This window comes from Microcaecilia unicolor, chromosome 9, assembly GCF_901765095.1.
Source record: "Microcaecilia unicolor chromosome 9, aMicUni1.1, whole genome shotgun sequence".
Classification (NCBI taxonomy): domain Eukaryota; kingdom Metazoa; phylum Chordata; class Amphibia; order Gymnophiona; family Siphonopidae; genus Microcaecilia; species Microcaecilia unicolor.
Window position 1 is genome coordinate 60,307,334 of NC_044039.1, and position 21,794 is coordinate 60,329,127.

Here is a 21,794-nt window from a genome sequence, read left to right on the forward strand (position 1 = left end):
ATATTATACAGTATGCCTGGATATTCATTGCAAGTGCACCGAGGTAGCTTGGCCTTGAATATCTGTGAATTAAGCTGGCAGCAGTCAGCAAAGTGCTGACCGCTGCCAGCTGAATATCAGGTCTAGTATATCTGCTGGAGAGGGGTTGCACTGCTGATATGGAGTTTAACCAGAATCGGATTTTATTTTGTATGGTGAATTCTATGGGGAAATGCTCTAGTTTAGCTCTATACTAATTGTTGCATGAAGAAGGCGCTTGTGGATGCAGAATATATGCTTGCATTTAACAATGTGACAATGCAGTCAGTGGTCAGTATATTTTTATATTACAGTTCCAGGAAACATAATTTAACTCAAATAATTTTAGTTGCGTATAATCAATGTTGGCAGATTAATTTTTTTGTATATATATTTTTTTCCAGGGTCAACTGCCTGACTAGTCTTAGAGCAGGGGCTTTCAACCCAGCCCTCTGCATACACCGAGCCAGTCAGGTTTTCAGGATACCCACAGTGAATATGCAGGTGATAGATTTGCATAGGACTGTTGGTTTAGAGTGAGGGGACCTCCTCACCCTCCTTCCTGATCAGAATTTTCAGGGGGCCCTTTCTTTTGGTTGCCTTGGGGGGGTGCCAGCTTATCTCTTGCTTCGGGCAGCAGACTGCTGTAAACTGCCTCTGGGGTAAGTGCTGCCTGTAAAGGGGGGGGAGGGAGAGGGGTTATTTTAAGAAGGGAGAAAAAGGGAGGGTGTTGGTGTCAGGCCTAGGGAAGGGGAAGTGGGAATGTATACTCTCCTCTTGTCAGAGTCGCTGAGAGACTGAATCGGGCAGGGCCGCTGCCTCCCCTCCCCCTGATTTCTGCCGCTGCCTAAATACCTTGTCTGGCGGGGGATCCTGAAGCGCCACCAGCAGAAGATGTCCTCCTACAGAGCTGTCTGCCCCTGCCTTTCCTTTCAGGGCATGCTTGGATTCAAAACTGAGCATGTCACCCCTACACATGCGCACCTGAAAGGAAAGGCATCCACTCAGCAAAAGGGCAGAAGAGCAATGATGAAGGAAGCTTGGGTATTCCCCCGGGGTTTTCTCTCTCCTGCTCCTGTCAGGACACGATCACTCGGGTCCTGTCAGGAGCAGGATAGAGATACTCCATCATTGTGGAATTTTGCCCCCTACCCCCCTCGGTGGCCCTTCCTCTTGTTAATTCATGTGAATGTGAGGCATAATGAGACAAATTTCCCATGGTGCTGGCTCAGTTCCGTAAAAAAACAACAAAAAACCTTAATTGTTTTGATATGCTGGCTTTGTATTCAACATTTTACTCTGGTGTGTGTGTTTGTTTGTTGTTCTTTTTAAAAAAAATAATCATAATGAATATTTATGACATATCATCATAGGCGCCCGGTATAAGAGGCTTGGGGAGGCTAAGCCTCCCCAGCCGGGCGAGTGGCGCCATGAATGTCCCCTTCCCTCCCTTTCCATTAATTACTATCTGCCCCGCGCCATCTTTAATTTACCTCCGCTCCGTCCCCAGCGTTGGCCGCATCATTTCAAAGCACGCCCTGCTGCCCGTCTCTATTCTCCCCTCGCTCCCTTCGCGACGTGATTCGTTCTGTAGACAGAGTCCCGCCCTCGAGGAAATGATGTCAGAAGGCGGGACTCTGTCTGCGGCACGAATCACGTCGCGAAGGGAGTGAGGGGAGAATAGAGACGGGCAGCAGGGCGGGTTTTGAAGTGATGCGGCCGAGTCGACGCAGGGGATGGAGCGGAGGTAAATTAAAGATGGCGCGGGGCAGATAGTAAGCAAGGGGAGGGAAAGGGGAGACCCAGGGCGTTGCAGGCCCAGATGGATGGAGGCAGGGGCGAGGAGAATCGGGCTGGGTATGGATGGAGAGGGCAGGGGACAGAAGGGAATTGCTGGATGTGCATGGAGGGCAGGGGAGAGGAGGGTTGCTGGAATGGGTGGGTGGATAGAGGGAATGGCAGGGGAGAGAGGAGGGTTGCTGGACATGGGTGGGTGGATAGAGGGGATGGCAGGGGAGAGAGGAGGGTTGCTGGACATGGGTGGGTGGCTAGAGGGGAGAGCAGGGTTGCTGGACATGGGTGGATGGAGGGCAGGGGAGAGAACAGGGTTGCTGGACATGGATGGAGGGGAGGGCAGGGGAGAGAGGAGGGTTGCTGGAATGGGTGGATAGAGGGGATGGCAGGGGACAGAGGAGGGTTGCTGGACATGGGTGGAGGGCAGGTCAGGGGAGAGAAGATTTGCTGGACATGGGTGGGTGGCTAGAGGGGAGAGGAGGGTTGCTGGACATGGGTGGATGGATGGAGGACAGGGGAGAGAGGAGGGTTGCTGGACATGGATGGAGGGAAGGGAAGACAGGAAGGAGATGCACATGAATGAAGGGGAGAAATTCTGGACATGCATGGAGAGGAGGGAAGACAGAGGAAGGAGATGCACATGGATGGAGGGGGAAGTTAGAGAGAAAAAATGCTGGGCATGGATGGAGGGGAGGGAAGAGAGAGGAAGGAGATAAGATGAGGGAAAAGGAAGAAAACCTGCACATTGATGGAGAAAATAGGCAGAAGCTGGATCCACTGGACAGTCAATCTGCAGAGGACCCAGCTTTTACTTACGGATGTAAGGCAAGAAATGAAGAAGAAAGGTGGAAAGTAAAGAAATAAATGGAAAGGAAGCCCTGGAAACGGAGTTAAGAGGACAGATAGCAGCAGAATCGGATACCTGGCCAGCATGATCAGAAAAACAGTCACCAGACAACAAAGGTAGAAAAGATCATTTTATTTTCATTATAGTGTTTGGAATATGTCCACTTTGAGAATCAGGTGCTCAACATTAAAAGTTTATATTTTTTACTTATTTATGGCATTTTATCCCACATTAAACATGAATTAGTGTGTTTTGTGGCTCTACATGAGAATTGTGATATTATGATCCCTTGTTTCATATTGTTGACGGTCTGCATTTTCCGTATGGGTGGTATATTGGTGTATTAGGTTCTGCCCAGTGTAATATTTATGGTACAGTAAGGTTCTGAGTGTGTATTTGCACAAAGTTGTGCATAGTGTTTTGCAGTTGAGTGATTGTGGTTAGTATATGCTTTGAGCAACCACTTTATTCTTTGACATATGATACATAGCTAATATCTAAATTTAATAAAAGGTATTGTGACTTTTATTTATTTTTTTTTTCTTTGTGTTATCAGATTTAAGCTCCACCCATGGCCCCACCCCTAACCCCGCCCCCTTTAGCCTCCCCAAACAGTTGGGCCACCAACCGCCTATGATTATATCATCACAATGTATTGTGACAAAGGCTGTACGCTGCTCATGTACTTGCGGGAAGACGGGAATCAAACACACCTAGGAGGTTTAATAATCTCCTTACCGCGCACACTCCACAAGAGACAGTCCCAGAGAATTCCACCCCTCACGGAACAACGCATGCGCTGGCGTTGTCAAAGGCGCAGTCGACTCAATTTGCAGCTGTGCAGAGGCGTAGAAGGGGAAAACGTCGGGCTCTTGCGCGTGGAGGAGGAGCGTAGGCTTGCGCCGGAGTGTGACCTGTACGGTGCGGTGAGCCTGTCAGTCGGGCGGTTGCTTCAGTATCATGCAGTCGCTGCCGCTTCATTTTTTCATTTTCGGTGCCTCCGCGAAGGATGTCAAAACATGATGAGAATCTCGGTCAGGGACAGAGTCGCGTCTCGCTCTTCCTCCGCCTTTTTCTTGCTTGGTTTTCGGTTTGGGAGCTACGTAGCAACGCTCGCATTTGTGTGTGCGCTTTGCTATCGCAACTCGCTGCGCGGGGAGTTCGTGCATGACGATGTGTGGGCTATACTGAACAATCCAGATCTGCGGTCGACCGCTCCACTTCGTAATATTTTCTCCAATGATTTCTGGGGCAAGGGGATGGCAGAGAACACCAGCCACAAATCTTACCGTCCTCTCTGCATCCTCACTTTCAAGTAAGTGCTGACCAGCTGCTAACATCGGCTCTGTATTTTCAAGCGGGTGTGTAGCTTTTCAGGACTCTGGGCAAAACTCGATACTTGTTTCCAGCTGCGTAGTTATTTGGTTGGCCTTACTGGATCGAGTAAAAGGAGGAATAGTAGCTACGGCTTCAAGCGATGCGCGCAGAGCTTGGATTCTGCCGACATTTCCCTTGGCATAGGCTACATATGATTTCACCCTGGGCTCTGCATTCCCACCGAAAATGCTTGACAACTTTACGCAAACATCTTGACAGGGCAGGGATAATAGTCTAGTAAGTAGCTGCAATAGCTGGAGATGGGGTTTGGGATTTGTTCTTTCGGTAAACTTTGAAACGAGCTATCCGTGCAAGTATTGTTTTTGACAGGTGCACAGGTACTCAGGGCCGATGGAACCTGGTAAGCATGGCAGGGGGCGCCGATCTCTGGAGGGCGCCACAAGCCATGCTTACCACCGCTCACCTCAGCTCCCCGACAGCCCTCGTTTTGTTCCAACTTCCTGCGCCACCCTGGGGGGGGGGGGGGGGGGGGGGTTAAATCTTTTATTTTACCTCAGTCACAGCGGCCCCGTCAGTGAAAGCACTTCCCGTCTCTAGCTTTCCCTTTGTTCCCTCTGTGTTCTGCCCTCGCGGAAAGAGGAAATTACGTCAGAAGAAGGCGGGACACGGAATGAAGGGAAGGCTAGAGACGGGCAGTGCTTTCATTGACGGGGCCTGTGACTGAGGTAAAATAAAAGATTTAAACCCCCTAGAGCGGCGCAGGAACGAAACGAGGGCTGTCCGGGAGCTGAGGTGAATGGCGGTAAGCATGGCTTGTGGTACCCTCCAGAGGTCGGCGCCCCCTGCCATGTTTACCTCGCTTACCGTGTTCCACCGGCCCTGAGTACCTGTGCACCTGTCAAAAACAATATTTGTACGGATGGCTCATTTCAAAGTTTACCGACAGATTTAAACCACGCAGGGCAGCAGGAACAAAAAGGGGGATGTTGGGGGAGAAGAGGGTGGGCAGGTGGGGGCTGGGGTGAGTCACTGAACATGGATAGGAGTGGAGGATAGGGGGCAAAGGAGAACCGCTGGACATGGAGGGGAGGGGGCAAAGGAGAACCGCTGGCCATGGAGGGAAGGGTAGAGGCGAATCGATGGGAGGGCAGGGGAGGGAGGAGAAATAGCTGGACATGGATGGGAGGGGAGGGTACATAAGTATTGCCATACTGGGACAGACCAAAGGTCCATCAAGCCCAGCGTCCTGGCTCCTACAGTGGCCATTCCAGGTCACAAATACCTGGCAAGATCCCCCCCAAAATACAAAACATTTTATGCTGCTTATCCCAGAAATAGTGGATTTTCCCCAATTTAATAATGGATTTTTCCTTTAGGAAGCCATCCAAACCTTTTTAGAACTCTGTTAAGCTAACTGCCTTTACCACATTTTCTGGCAATGAATTCCAGACTTTAATTACACGTTGAATGAAGAAAGATTTTCTCCGATTCGTTTTAAATTTACTACTTTGTAGCTTCATTGCATGCCCACTAGTCCTAGTATTTTTGGAAAGAGTGAACAAACGATTCACGTCTACCTGTTCCACTCCACTCATTATTTTATATCTCTATCATACCTCCCCTCAGCCGTCATTTCTCCAAGCTGAAGAGCCCCAGCCGCTTTAGCCTTTCCTTATAGGGAAGTCGTCATATCCCCTTTATAGTTTTCGTCATCCTTCTCTGCACCTTTTCTAATTCCACTATATCTTTTTTGAGATGCAGTGACCAGAATTGAACACAATATTCGAGGTGCGGTCGCACCATGGAGCAATACAAAGGCTTTATAACGTTCTCATTTTTGTTTTCCATTCCTTTCCTAATAATACCTAACATTCTGTTTGCTTTCTTAGCCGCCGCAGCACATTGAGCAGAAGGTTTCAACGTATCATCAATGACAACACCTAGATCCCGTTCTTGGTCGGTGACTCCTAACGTGGAACCTTGCATGACATAGCTATAATTTGAGTTCCTCTTTCCCACATACATCACTTTGCACTTGCTCACATTAAACGTCATCTGTCATTTAGACACCCAGTCTTGTAAGGTCCTCTTGAAATTTTTCACAATCCTCCCTCGATTTAACAACTTTGAATAACTTTGTGTTGTCAGCAAATTTAATTCCTTAGCGCAGACAGCAGATGAATCCATCAACTGGTGGGTTGTATCCATCTACCAGCAGGTGGCGATAGAGATCACTAACTTAAATCTAAAAACCCACCTGTTACAAAAGGCTTACCCCCCCCCCCCCGACCCAACTTAAATGCCTGAAATCAGCGACACTACACCACCACAGTTAGTATTGATCACCAAACAATCTCATTTGTTCTTGCTATCCTCTATACGGCCCCACCACATGTTCCTTCATGTGGTCCCTACCCTTCCTACTCCAACTTAACCATTATCTGTATTTGCTTTACTCTGGAGTCTATTAACACCTCTCTGGTATCATGTAAGCCACATTGAGCCTGCAAATAGGTGGGAAAATGTGGGGTACAAATGTAACAAATAAGTGAGTGGTATTGGACGACCAGCTTTTCTGTAAGCTAGTATATCTCTTATCTCCAGCAGGTGGTGGATTTTGGGACTCCTGGGCTATTTGGCTTGCCAGTTGAGAGTGGGGGGTGACTGGCTCTTGTGCCATCCTTGAGGGCATACTTCTTTGGGGTCCCTGCCTCACCCCGTGTCCCCTTTTGCCTCCCTGCCTGGCCCGATTGCTGTATCCTTCCTCACCATTAAAAAAAAAAAAAAAAGAGAGAAACAGCTTCAGAGCTTGTGAGCCTTGGCTGTTAATTTTTTTTTTTTGTAGCCGCATTTAGCTAGAGGAAGCAGGAGCACAGACTCACTGGTGCTTTTTCAGCTATTCTGTCAGCGATTTTGGTCTGGGAGGTTCGCTGTCCTGTTTTGGTGCGCTGGGTGAGTGAGCTCCTTTATTTCCGTTCCCTCGAGGAACGCGTCGGTATGACAGCTGAGGCAGTTAAACTCTGCTCCCGCTGCAGTAAAAAGAGATCTACAGCGGGTCTTGGCTTAGCAGGCTGCTCTAAACCTTTGCTGGCTGAAGCTGTACCTGTCGCGAAGCCCTCTGTTTCCCGCGCTGATGGTGCCGGACCACGTGCCATTTTGTCTGCTTCCCCCGATGCTGCTCCCGCCAGTCAGCTGTTGGCGGTTTTGGAGCCATTGCCCGCGGCAGCGTAGATCCTGTCTAATTCGGAGCGCTTTTCTTCCTCTTCAGCGCGGTTGACTGGGGAGACCCTTTATGTGCCTGGAGGCTCTGGGGATCCATTCTCCCCAGAATTTGTACTTTTATTACACCAGGCTTATCTTTTAAAGAAGACTTCCTCTCAGCCTTCTTTCCAGGGTCCTTTGCCGCCTGTTAACACCTCTTTGTCAAGTTTTGAGCAGATTCTCTCCTCTGCTCCTGATTCTTTTCTTCCTAAGAGGAGAAAAACAGCTTCCTTTTCTGAGGGGGCATCTTTGGGGCCCGGGTCCCCTTTACCTTCCCTTGCTGCTTTGTCAGGGGACTCTCTCCGCCCGTCTAGAACAGATGATTTGAGAGGGGTGAATTGAAGCAGGAAGAGCCTGATGACCCTACTGCTGTTCAAGTTTTCCATAAGGATGAGCTTACCTCTCATCTCTAATGTCTTGGCAGCTTTGGATATTACAGATCCAGAACCTCAGTCTTCTTCCTCGGTCAATTTTAAAATGACGAGTACACAGAAGCCTTCTAAGGCATTCCCAGTTCATGAGGCTATTCAAGAGCTGATCTCAGCTTAGTGGTCCGACTCTGAGGGGACCTTTAAAGTTTCCAAGGCAATGTCTCGCCTTTATCCGTTAGTAGTGGATCAAGCGGACGGGTATGTTCTCCCTACTGTGGATGCCTTGGTAACTGCAGTCACCAAAGAGACGACCCTTCCGGTGGAAGGTGGGGTAGTGCTCATGGGCATGCATGACTGTCGCCTTGAGGGTCTTCAGGCGTCAATTTGTAGATCGTATTCAGCAAGGGCGTGTCTTAGTTGGCTTCATCAGGAGCATGACCCAGACAAGGGTCTGTGTTTGGAGTCTGTCTCTGCTCATTTGGAATCAGGCTTAGCTTATCTAGCTGACAACCCTGTCGTCTTGTAATCTTAATCTAGTTCTTAGGACATTGCAAGGCCTGTCAAGCCTCTCGAGACTTGTATAGCTGTTTCTTAAGAGGTATTTAGCTATAAGTCTCAATATCTTGAAGTATAAACCCCTAGCACATCAACACACCTAAATCTCTTGTTCTTTTCTGAAGTTCCTTTATTGAATAACTTAGATGATTACTCACAGTTAGATGTTCATAAGCACAAAGGAACCCTGTAGTTTCATGAGCTGTATCAGTGGAGAGAAGGTAGAAGTTTAAGTGGGATCAGCTCATTGCAGAGATAAGAAAAGTAGTTCCACAGATAGAAGCAGCTCGGAGTTAGGTGTTTGGGAGTGCAGTACCCTCTTCTAGGAGGGTATTTTCAGGGTGAAAAGACTAGTGCTTTTCCAGAGCTACAACAGGATCATTGCTTTGTCCTGGAGCAAAATGGATACTGTCCTCCTCATGGACAGGGGGGGGGGGGGGGCGGAGCCAGAAGCTCATACAGACTCAAAGAAGAAGGAGTAGAAAGGCCAATAAGGACAAAGCCTGCCCTTGAGTGGCAAGGGCGGCTCTAGGGGGCAGCCCCTGATTGGAGGAAAAGGTCATACCTGGCTGACCTCTCAGGACAGAGATAGTAAGAATGGCCAGGAAGTGCTGGCACGTAAACAAAGAAGCCAAGCTTGGCTGAGACAGAGGAATGATCTAAGCAGCATCACAACCAGTAGTAACAGATCTTATACAGACAAGCAAGTGGGGTTGCGTTGTCTGTGAACTACATTACACACAATGCATTGCTCACACACATATTTTAGCAGTGAAGACTGCAGCAGTCAAGATCTTTAGGAGTAAGAATAGCAGTGAAGGCATTAACACATTTTAGGGTCACATTATAACTAGTGCCAGGCTGTCAGGGGACAGAACAAGGCCCTCCTTTTGAACTGTTACATGAGGCTTCTGATAAAGACCTCACCCTGAAGACTGTATTTTTGGTGGCTATAGCTTCGGCGTGTAGAATCTCCGAGATTCAAGCCCTTTTGTGTCGGGATCCCTTTTTGCAGTTCTCAGAAGCGGGGGGACATGCGAACTGTGCCTTTTTGCCGAAGGTCATCTCGGCTTTTCATCTCAATCAGCCTCTTTTTCTTTCGGGAGGAGAACTTTCCCGTGACCTTTCGGAAACTTCATCCTTTTGATGTGCGTCGCGTCCTCTACTATTTGTTGATGTCTAATGACTTTTGATCATTTGTGCTTCTCACAGGTTCTTGTCGTGGTCATGCGGCTTCAAAACTGACTATTGCAAGATGGCTTAAAGAAGCTATTTCCACAGCGTACTTGTTGGCTGGTCGGAACGCGCTGGAACCATTACGTGCACATTCTGCTAGAGCAAAGTCAATTTCGTGGGCGGAGTCTTCAGTCTTCTCCTTGCAAGAAATTTGTTGGGCGGCTACTTGGGCCTCCGTACACTCCTTTTCCAAGCATTATATAGTAGATGTGGCAGCCAGATCCAATGCTTCTTTTGGAGCGGTGGTCTTGGCTAGGGCAGCAACAGTGTCCCTCCCTATCTAGAGACTGCTTTGGTACATCCCACCAGTTGATGGGTTCATCTGCTGCCTGCGCTAAGGAAGGTAAAATTATGTCTTGGGGTCACGTCGTGCAGCTTAGCTAGGAGGCTGTGTTCTCTTTGAGCTCTCCGACCCCCTCTCATTTCGAGTACCTTTGTGCTATGATCTTTGGAATTTCTTCTCCTTTTCTGGTGAAGGACGAAGTGCCCCATTACTTATGGACAAATATGTTTTGAAATCTGGGGTGGAAATGACTTCTAAAAGCGCAAGGAGTCTCGGAAGAACTTGCGAGATTCGGGAAAGAAGTGGCAGGCTGCCCTAACAAATTGGATGATTTGGAAAACAGGTCCTGCCGCAACAATATAAGAGTGGTGGGGCTGCTGGCGGCGAAAGAAAGGGTCCTAAAGCAGTTGTTAGAAAAATGGTTCACGGATTCACTGTTGACTGAGTCCTCAATGGGGCCTTTTCAGATAGAACGCGCACATCGCGTAGGAAGACTCGTGGAAGGTGCAGCTAGGCCCCGCGTGGTGGTGGCACGGATTCTGAATTTTGTGCATAAAGAACAAATTTTACGGAAATATAAGTCAATGCAAGATTTGCGGTTCCAGAATACTAAAGTATTATTGTTCCAGGATTATGTTTAAATTTATTTTTATTGATGAGAAAATTAGAAACAATACAGTAACAAGTTGCATTATAACAAATATCATCAAGTTTCAAACATTAACTCAACCCCCGAACCCCCCCCCCCCTCCCGGCCTCCCTTCCATCCCATTTTATATATTGTACCATTCTGATCTCTGTGTAAATATTTGGTTGTAATCTATAAATATATATTTTTTTGTTTTATTTTATTTTATTGCATTTGTATCCCACATTTTCCCACCTTTTTGCGGGCTCAATGTGGCTTACAATACATTATGAATGATGGAAATACAATTTGTTACAATTCGGTTATGGATTACATTGTGAAGAGTTATACGAGACAAAATCAAATGTCGTTAAGGAATATAGCAATGGAAAAGAACAGTGAAACATTGGAAGGAAACAATGGGAAACTAAAGGGCAATATATAATAACAAGAAACATATGGTATACATTCTTCTGTGAGTAAAGGTATGAGTGTGGTGAGATTTCGGGGGATGAGAATTCAGAAGTGGATGTATTGATGCATTACTGAACAGTGAGTGTGGACTTTATGTGTTTTGGTTCTTTTTTCCGTAAATTTTATCAAAAAGATGTCTTCAATAATTTGTGGAAGGTGGTTTGTTCGTAGATCGTTTTCAGGTTGCGCGGCAGTGTGTTCCAGAACTGCGTGCTCATGTAAGAAAAGGTTAACGCGTGCAGCGCTTTGTATTTCAAGCCCTTGCAGTTAGGGAAGTGGAGGTTGAGGAAAGTTCGGGATGATCTTTTAGCGTTTCTGGGTTGTAAGTCTATTAACTCGGACATGTAGGCTGGGGCTTCGCCGTGAATGATTTTGTGGACTAATGTGCATACTTTAAAAGTAATGCGTTCCTTGAGTGGGAGCCAGTGTAGTTTCTCTCGTAAGGGTTTTGCACTTTCATATTTTGGTTTTCCGAAGATGAGTCTGGCTGCTGTATTCTGGGCTGTTTGAAGTTTCCTCAGTATTTGCTCTTTGCAGCCTGCGTATAGTGAGTTGCAGTAATCCAGATGGCTGAGTACGAGGGATTGCACTAGGCTGCAAAAGACGGATCTGGGAAGAATGGTCTTATTCTTTTCAGTTTCCACATGCAGTAGAACATCTTTTTGGTTGTGTTGTTTGCATGAGTTTCGAGTGTTAGGTGGCGGTCGATAGTGACTCCAAGGATTTTTAACGTTTCTGAGATTGGAAGGTTTAGTTTTGGTGTGTTTATAGCGGTAAATTCATTCTTGTTGTATTGGGAGGTAAGTATCAGGCATTGGGTTTTTTCTGCATTTAGTTTCAAACGAAATGCATCTGCCCAGGTGTTTATGATGTGTAGACTTTGGTTGATTTCATTGAAGATTTCTTTGATGTCTTGTTTGAAAGGGATGTATATTGTTACATCATCGGCGTATATATATGGGTTGAGGTTATGGTTTGATAGAAGTTTTGCCAAGGGAATCATCATTAGGTTGAAAATGGTTGGTGAGAGGGGTGATCCTTGTGGAACTCCACATTCAGGTGTCCATGCGGCAGATGTGGCTGAATTTGATGTGACTTGATATGAACGCTGGGTTAGGAACCCCTTGAACCAGTTAAAATAAACCCAATAAACCAGCCAAAATATACAAGCTATGCCAATATACTAAAGCGAATCTGAACAGCATACTCAAAATGTTCCTGCAGTGCAGGGATCCGCTCTAAAACCCCTCACCCACCCCAGAGTAGACCTACCCACTTTATCCCCAACCCCTCCCCTTTCAATCGCATCAAAAATTCAAAATAAAATTTCTTCCTTCTGAGGGCAAGGTTAACCATAGAGGTTCCCATTTTTCCCAGAACTGGACCCCTGGTGCATCTTCCAACGATCGTATACCACACCAATCTCATTTGATGAATCAAATAAGATCTCCATTGGGTCAACGATGGGTCCTGATCAGACAACCACACTCCCAAAATAGTAGTAAGTCCAAAATATATGGCTGTCTGCATAAACCTGAATCCCTGAGGTGGAACCGCTGTGAAGCTGTACTTGTAAAAAAGCATTAAAGGATCATAAACTAAAGTGCAACTCCACAGTCGATCCACTGTCCATAAAATTTTTTCCCAGAAGTGCCGAACCCGTGGGCACAACCAGAACATGTGCCCCAGTGAGGCAAGGTCACCTCCACACTTTGGACAGGTTCCATCATATGATTCAAATATCTGGGATGCCCTTCTGGGGGATATATATAAACGTTAGAAAAACTTGTATAGCCTCTCTCTCTGTGGGACTGACATCCTTGTTGAATGTAACTTTTTTATGAACGCTTGACACATGTCAACCGTCACTTCGCATCCCAAATCTTCCGTCCAGTCAAGGGCCAAGCGCACATAGTCCAGCTCCTCAGTCGTATCCTTCAGCTGCCGGTGGTAGAACCTCAGCGGCATCCAAAATATAGAACAGGAGAAGTTCTCTATGATTACGAATCACAGAAGGCAAAAGTAGAGACTAAAAGACGATTCACCACTGGAGACGCGAGTCCAACAGTCTTTATTATATCAATGATAACGACCCGACACAGGCCGTGTTACTTTGCCGTCGTCACCATTCTTAAGACTTTTGCTCTGATAGTTTGTGTCCAGCATTTTCTGATTAGTGCTACGTGATCAGTGAATTGCTAGCACACATACAAGTAGGACTTCTCGTTTTGCACTCACTACTTGGTGTATTTATTGACCCCTGATGCAGACGCTTTTTTAGCGTCGAAACACGGCCTGTGTCGGGTCGTTATCATTTATATAATAAAGACTGTTGGACTCACGTCTCCAGTGGTGAATCGTCTTTTAGTCGCTACTTTTACCTTCTGAGAACCTCAGCGGCACCGACTGCTGAGCACCTAGGGAGAACATTTCTGTGAGCACATCAGTTACATCCTCTGTCAAATCAGTCCACTGCAAGGTGGCCAAGTAGTGTCTTAATTGTTCCAGGATTATAAAGCTTCAGTGGCGCAACTTCGTAAAAGTTATTCGGAGATATGTAAAACACTGGTGGAGAAACAATTAAGGTTCACTCTACAGTTCCCTGCCCGACTTTGCGCCATTAAGGAGCGAAAGGTTCATATTTTCTAAACTAGTGAAGCGGCTAAGTCACAAGTGCAGCAATGGCTTCCAAATTGATACAACTATGGAAGACTTCTATAGGAAGATATAAAGGACTTGGAGAAGGTGCAGAGAAGGGCGACGAAAATGATAAAAGGGATGGAACACTTCCCTATGAGGAAAGGCTGAGATGGTTAGGGCTCTTCAGCTTGGAGAAAAGGCGGCTGAGGGGTGATATGATAGAAGTCTACAAGATAATGAGCGGGGTAGAGCGGACAGATGTGAAGCGTTTGTTTACACTTTCAAACAATAATAGAACCAGGGGACACAAGATGAAGCTAGACTTTACTCAGCGTGTAGTTGGACTCTGGAACTCGTTGCCAGAGAATGTGGTGGCAGCAGCTAGCCTTACGGAGTTTATGGGGGGTTTAGACAGATTCCTGAAGGAAAAGTCCATTGAACATTATTACATTTTTTTTTTTTTTTGGGGGGGGGGGTTGCCGGGTTCTTGAAGCCTGGATTGGCCGCTGTCGGAGACAGGACACTGGGCTTGATGGACCCTTGGTCTTTTCCCAGCATTGCGGTGCTTATGTGTTTATGTACCTGCACCCTGTGGGGGGGGGGGGGGGGGGATGGACACAGCAGTTTGAGTCTCCATTTGTTGAATTAGTGCCGAGAATTATGTATTTTATTTTCTTTCCATCTCTGTTGCCCGATGCACCTAGCCTGGTTTTAGGTATATGCTTATGTCAACATCCTAGATTCTAAGGTGTGATTTGTTGGTAGTGCTTGATTGTGGGGAAATATGGGGTTTGGGACGTGAGAAAGGGGGGTGTGTTTGTGGGGAGGGGGGACGGGATGCATCATAACGCTGACCTTGATGAGTGCGAGAGGGGTTGATGGGGGAACGGGATTGGGGGGGGGGGAGAAGAGGGTGGGAGGGGTAGAGAGAGGGAGGAGGTTCTGTATAATGAGAAGCAAACATGTAAGTCGTATGGGAAGCGGCTGAGTATATGGAGTGATGAACAGTGTGTGTGGTTAGTTGCTTACCAGGGGGGGGGAGGCTGGGCTCTCTGGTGGGTTGTCAATGCAAATGTTATATTGTGTAACTGTACCCATCTTTATGTTGCCCATGATGGCGACTAAGGGTTTGAAATTAATATCGTGGAATGTGTCTGGTGTTAACTCGCCAATAAAAAGATCTAACATTTTGGAGTACCTGGGAAGGCACAAAGCTGATATTGTGGGATTGCAGGACACAGAGGGGAGGTTTGTCATAGTGGAGGGGAAACTAAATCACTCTAATATCACTCTAGTCTAAATCTGTGCACCTAATGCTGCACAAAGGCTCTTTTTTAGGACTATAATAGCAAAATTGTCCACTATTGCTGGACCTAAAATTCTTCTGGGTGATTTCACTGCTATCTTGGACTTGAATCTAGATACTAATGCCGGGACACAGAGATCTAGGCCTAGATCTATGGAAGGCCTAGGGTTTTTTTTTTTAAAAGTAGTTTGGATTTGGTGGACCCTTGGAGAACGTTGCATCCACAAGAGAGAGATTTTACGCACGTATTCAAGGCCCATGCAACATAGTCCCGAATAGACTATATATTTGTATCTAAAGATTTGTTCTATAAGATAGAGAGGGCGGAAATTGGACCCTTAGTGATTTCAGATCACTCGCCTATCTATATAATTGTAGATCTGGGAGGTCCCGGGGAGGGGATAAGAGGGAGGTGGTGATTCCCGGCCCATCTTTACACAGACCAAGTCTTACCCAAAAAAGTGAGAGGAATTTCTCAATAATAATAAAGAACATGTCTCAGATCCGATTTTGATGTGGAATGCAGGAAAGGCAGTGATTAGAGGAGATATCCTTTGTTATCAAGCAGAAAAAGCAACAAGCCAGTCGTATGATTGATTTAGAAAGGTGAATTAGAATGTTAGAGGCGGATACGGACACATTCAACTGTGGCATGTAGGCACTCTTTAGAACAGGCGCAGGCGGCTTTAAATAATCTTTTCTAGGAGCAGGCTCAGAAAAATATTTTCTATTATAAGTTTCCTCTTTTTAGATTTGGAAATAAACCTGGTAAACTCCTGGCGAATCTTACAAAAAGCTGGAGTGGGCAAACGGCAATATCTGCGCTTCGAGATCCGCAGGGTCAGATTATGACTGAGCAAAATAAGCTACAGACACTCTTTGTCCAATTCTATGGCTCTCTGTATAGGGCAGTGGACAGCAGGAGAAAATTGAATCTTTCCTACATACTTGTGGAGCCCCTTGTTTGCTGGACGAGGACAAAACCAAATTGAATGAGCCCTTATCTGGACCTGAAATACAGAGAGCTATAAAGAGTTTGAAGCTGCATAAGTTGCCTGGGCCTGATGGGTTCAGCGGAGAATTTTATAAAATCTTAAATATGGGAGTGATGGGTGTCTTGGGAGCCTACTTTGACACAGCTATACAGAGGGGTTTTTTTCCTCAGTGGTCCAACCAAGCATTGATTACGGTCTTACCTAAGCCAGGGAAGGATCCTGTACAGACAGAGTCCTACAGACCTATCTCTGATAAACGTAGATCTTAAATTGTTAGCGAAAAGTTTAGCTGAGAGACTAGCCATGGTGATACCCAAGCTTGTGGGATCTGATCAAGTGGGGTTTGTGAAGGGACGGCATGCTGGAGTAAATGTAAGGCGTCTGATTTTGGGGCTGGAGCATTGTGCTCAATTGTCCACCCCTGCTGGCTATCAGTTTCGACTCTGAAAAAGCTTTTGATAGGGTGGAATGGTCTTTTTTATTTTCGTTACTGGGCTTATACAGTATAGAGGGGTTTTTTCTCCAGGCAATTCGAACTCTGTATACAAACCCATCAGCGGCTGTGGAGTATCATCTGAGGCTTTCTCTCTGGGGAGAGGAACAAGACAGGGCTGCCCGCTATCGCCTTTGCTATATATTCTTTTTTTGGAGCCTTTGTTGGTGCAGCTTCAAGGTAATAAGCATATAATGGGGATTGAAGTATCAAGGATGTGTGCTCCACTAAAGTGCATGGCTTTTGCAGATGATATAATGCTACTTGTGGCGGAACCAGGGCGGACACTGCCTCTGGTGTTACAGATGTTTGCAGACTTTGGTCAATTATTTGGGCTTAAGTTGAACGTCTCAAAATCAGGCATTAACGATTAACTTGCGGTTTGACACTTTAGGGCTGATTTACTCCGCCCCTTCTGCCTTGCATCACCTTATGCCTGGAACAGACTTCCCGAGCCCATACGCCATGCGCCCTCCCTGCCCATCTTCAAGTCCTTACTCAAAGCCCATCTCTTCTCCCTTGCTTTTGGCGCCTAACCACCTTCCCTACATAGTTTATAACCTTTAGATTGTAAGCTACCTACATTGACTACATAAGTTGTAAGTTACCTACACTGACTACATAGTTTGTAACCTTTAGATTGTAAGCTCTGTTGAGCAGGGACTGTCCTTCCCCACGCTAAACTTGTACCGCGCTGCGTAACCCTGGCAGCGCTATAGAAATGCTTAGTAGTAGTAGTGATTTCCCGCTGAAAGAGGCAGCAGGCTCCGTTAAGTATTTGGGTACTTATATACCCGCTGATATGAGCAAGTTGTATGAGCTAAATGTGTCTCCACTCCTGCAGAAATCTATGGATTGCTTGCGGTTATGGTCAGGGCTGCCTTTGGCCCTTTCGGGCAGAATTTTTCTGTATAACATGCTTATTGTGCCCAGATGGTGTTATCAGTTGCAGACACTGCCTTTGTGGTTGAGAGAGGCGGATTTGCGGAAGTTGTATAAGGCATTACGGATATTCCTGTGGAAGGGTAAGAGGGCTAGGATTCCTTTATCTACACTCATGATGCCTTGGTCGAAGGGTGGGATGGGGCTTATGGGTCTGAGAAAGTACAACTTAGGCTGTGGAATGAGACACGTTAGGCATTGGCTTTTGGGTACATCGGGGTTTACACACTGGGAAGTGGAGGTTTCTGCACCCCCTGTCGGCCTCATATATGCTACATGCTCAAGCAGCACACTTGGTTGAGGCTTATGGGAGACATGATCTGGAGGTATATGAGGAATGTTTGGAGGGCTCTGTGTACCACTTTACAGGGTTTTAGATATGTTTCCCCGTTTTTGACTTTGAAAGGGAATCCTCCCCTCCGAAGGGACACCACCTTGAAGCGGTGGAGGGGCTTCCGTGTTTCAATGACTTAGAGGGCTATGCTGAAGGGTTACCCATATCAGACAGGCCTCTGAGGAGAAGCCAGACAAAGAGTGTCCCAAACTGGAGGATCCAAGATGGCGTCGAGGGAGGACGTACGTTAGTTGAGTTCCCGTTTTACACCAGAATACCTGAAGAAGTAGGCGTGCTCCCCAGAGAATGGGGAAGAGAAAAGGCAAAGCCGTGGTGTTATCCTCCTCGAACATGGCTGGGGTTCCCACCACTTCTCAGAGATTCGGGGTCATAACGTCGGGCATATTGGTTCCTGCTTCGGGGAACAGCAAGGCTTTATCGCCGAATCTCAGTGGAGAGGGAGTGACTTTGAGTCCCCCTGTTGGCATGACCTCTCCAAGACCCGGAAACAGTAACGCTGCGCTATGGAGGTTGACAGTAGAAACGCCCGAAGTGGGTTAGGATTCTCACGCGATCTGAGGAGGTCCTGGCGCAGCATTGACGCCGGATAATAAACCAACTGGGGGATTGGAGAGTGAGCTCTTCCCCCCCCCCCCCCCAAAGATATCTGGAGCAGTTTCTGTGGAGAAATTGGACTCGGTGAAGCCAAAAATGTTATAATGTACGCACTATGGGAAGTGCTGCAGAGAGTGAATAACTTTCTTCTTCAGATGTCAAAAATTTTTCAGGAATAAATATGTGATTAATCAATATTTATCTACCAAAGTGGAAGTCCAAGATATAAAAATAGAGACACTGATTACAGAAATGGTTTCTCTACGAAAATCAGTTAATCTGGTAATGAAGGACAGACATGTTTCTTGTAAAAAAAAAATTGGAATTTCTGGAGAAACAATTAAGGAAAAATAACTTGAATGATAAATTTTCCTAAAATATCCTATATAGAGAGTTATATTATTAGTGACTATCGTCTTTGATTTAGATAGGAACAATGTTTTGAAATTGTATTTTCCGACACATGGTTGATAGTTTTTTGGGTTCAAAGATAAATATATTCCTGACTTATCAAGGGAGTCGCAGGACTGGGAGGTGTGAATTCTTGGCTTTTATGCCAAGAATCATTGCCCTAGGTGGGACCTTCCTAGAGCGATTCCCTTGTAAGTGTTTTATTCCTTATTACTTATTTGTTGAACCAAGAAATTACAAGAGTTTGTGGAGGTTAAAAGAACAGATGAAGAATCCTCTGCAGCAGCTTCCTTTAGTTACCACTTGTACCGGCCTTGCAATTACCGATTAACTTCCTCCCTCAAAATATGAATTGTAAGATTAGCCATTTTGTGTTTTTCTTATTTTCTTTGAGATTGTTTTCCTGATCTTGGATCCCCCAATTGTGGACAATTATTATAATACTGATGAGAGAAAATGTTTTCTTTTTCCTTTATATTAATTTCTGTATTTCCTTACATTTATGTGATAAATGTGAATGTAATTAAGTAAAATGATCAATAAAAAAATAAAAAAAAATAAAAAAGAAAGGGAATCCTGACTTCCCTCCTGGCATGGGGAGTGGAGGACTCTTTGGGGAAGAGAGGAGGAGGGATGTATGTTGGGTAGGAGATCTGCTGGGTGTGGAGGGTAAAGTGCTTCCCTTCTCTACCTTGCGAGAGAGGTACGAGCTGGTGGACTCTGATATTTTTATGTTTTTGCAGATGAGGCATTATATTTCCTCCTTGCCTATGACCCATCTTGGGGCTTCTTTTGCTCAGCAGGTTACGGTATGTCTGAGGTTGGAAGACCGGGAACAGCTGCGCCTCTGTCAATACGTAAAAGCCCTTTATGAGGTTCGACCTGACCTATCTCTACAGAATGTGGCGGAGGCGTGGTCGGGGGAACTGAAGAGCAGTGTTTCATTAGCAGTGCTTCAGACCTTTCTCAATAATATTGCCGAAACATCTATAAATATGCTTCATAGAGAACAGGAATATAAATTTTTATTACGAACCTATATTGCTCCATGGAGGGCTTTTAAAGCCCGGTTTGCTGAATCAGGCAGATGTCCCAAATGTGGGCAAGATGGGGCTACACTAGGCCATATGTTCTGGACTTGTGCAAGGACTCAAATTTTTTGGGAAGGTGTGAGGAGATTTTTGTCCCGGTGTCTCAGGAGGAAGATTCTGCTCCATCCTGTGGGCTTACTATTCCAGGATGGGACACAATTGCAGGTGGAGTCGGACGCACAGCGCCTTTTTTTTTTTTTGGCAAAGACCTTACTCTTGGCTAGAAAGGAGATTCTTGCTCAATGGCAGATGCACAGAGTTCCCCAGTTATCAATGTGGTGTTCACTGTTGTTATGGCACTTTTCTAGCGTAAGTTAGTGGGTAACAGACCTGAATCTCAGTGGAAACGTTTCCATGATGTTTGGGAACCTTATTGGTCTGTGCTTACACACAAGGAGCGTAGCCTGCTCTTGAATGTATAAGGGGTAGGTTGGTTGGGCTATCTAAAATATTAAATGGCCACTTTGTATTCTGATATCTATGGGCTTAATATAGTACTTTGTACAAATTAAGGTGTTAGACCTGATGCATGTAGCTTCCTCCTATGTTTAACATGTTTTTTCTGTTTTGGTTGGGGGAGTGGGAGGGTGAGGGAGGTTATACATGAAAAATGTGATGGAGGTCTCATGTGTTTTGACTAATTGCCTGATAATGGCTTATGTTAAATATAAATAATGGTGATGTGGTATGAGAGATACAATGATTAATGCTTTTTGCTGGTATGTCTGTTGATATGGCAGTGTTTTTCTCTGTAATGATGATGAGAACTCCAAATAAAGATGATGTAAAAAATAATCATCCGTAGTACCCGAAGATAGGAGGGTGGCCAGTGTAATGCCGATTTTTAAAAAGGTTTCCTGGGTGTTCTAGAAAATTACAGACTGGTACACCTGATGTCGGTGCCGGGTAAAATAGTAGAAAATTACGGAACACATACATAAACATGGTTTAATGGGACAGAGTCTGCATGGGTTTAGCCAAGGGAATTCTTGTCACACCCGTCTGCTTCTTTTCTTTGAAGGCACGAATAAACCGTGGGTAAAAGTGAGCCGGTTGATGTAGTGTATCTAGATTTTCAGAAAGCTTTTGATACAATGCCTTATCCTTTCATTGCACTATAATAAGATTAATCATACCAATATTAATACCGCAAACTATACTCTTCCTGTTTTGAACAACTTGAAACTTCTGGGAGTTACACTTGGTCGAAATCTCACATTAGAAACTCATACGAAGAATGTAATAAAGAAAATTTTCCACACAATGTGGAAACTCAAAAGAGTAAAACCTTTCTTCCCAAGGGAAGTATTCCGTAATCTGGGGCAATCTATGGTGTTAAGTCATCTGGACTACTGCAATTCCATCTATGCTGGATGTAAAACTCAAATTATTAAGAAACTCCAAACAACCCAAAACACTGCAGCCAGACTTATATTTGGAAAAACGAAATATGAAAATGCGAAACCCCTCAGAGAAAAATTACATTGGTTCCCACTAAAAGATCGAATTACGTTCAAGACCTGTACCCTGGTTCATAAAATTATTTATGGTGAGGCCACGATATATATGTCAGACCTTATAGACCTACCAACAAGGAATACAAAAAGAGCATCACGTACATTCTTGAATCTCCACTACCCCAACTGCAAATGACTTAAATATAGATCTATATATGCATCAAGTTTCTCCTACATCTGCAAGCAACTATGGAATACATTACCAAGGGCAACCTTCCGGAAACTACTAAAGACTAACCTGTTCAAGGATACTTATCATAAGGATCCTTCTCAAACGAACTGACATCAAACTCCTACTAGAACAAGTTAACATTGAACTCTTTTTATTGGTTTCTTTATCACATTGTCATTATTGAACGTTACACACTGCCCTTGTTCCTAAATAACTGAAACAAATTGTATATATATTTTCTCAAAGTTGTACTACATTTTCAGGTCTTGAAATACAACAACATTCTGTAATTCTCATTCCGGAAATGGTGATCACCATTATGGCTTATTGTAAGCCACATTGAGCCTGCAAAGAGGTGGGAAAATGTGGGATACAAATATAGCAAATAAATAAAGTTCTTCATGAGAGACTCCTGAGAAAATTAAGGAGTGGATTAGGTGTTGGCTAATGGACAGAAAACAGAGAGTAGGGTT

The 21,794-nt window shown here is 45.3% G+C and overlaps 1 protein-coding gene across 1 annotated transcript in view; it reads left to right on the forward strand.

The window, feature by feature from the left end:
* Positions 1-3,525: 3,525 nt before the first annotated feature.
* The window catches only part of TMTC1 (transmembrane O-mannosyltransferase targeting cadherins 1), a 1,359,696-nt gene continuing 1,341,427 nt past the window's right edge, over positions 3,526-21,794 (forward strand). The window contains 1 exon segment of the mRNA XM_030213674.1: positions 3,526-3,974. Within this exon segment, the coding sequence (XP_030069534.1) occupies positions 3,679-3,974 (296 nt within the window). The 5' untranslated portion in view covers positions 3,526-3,678.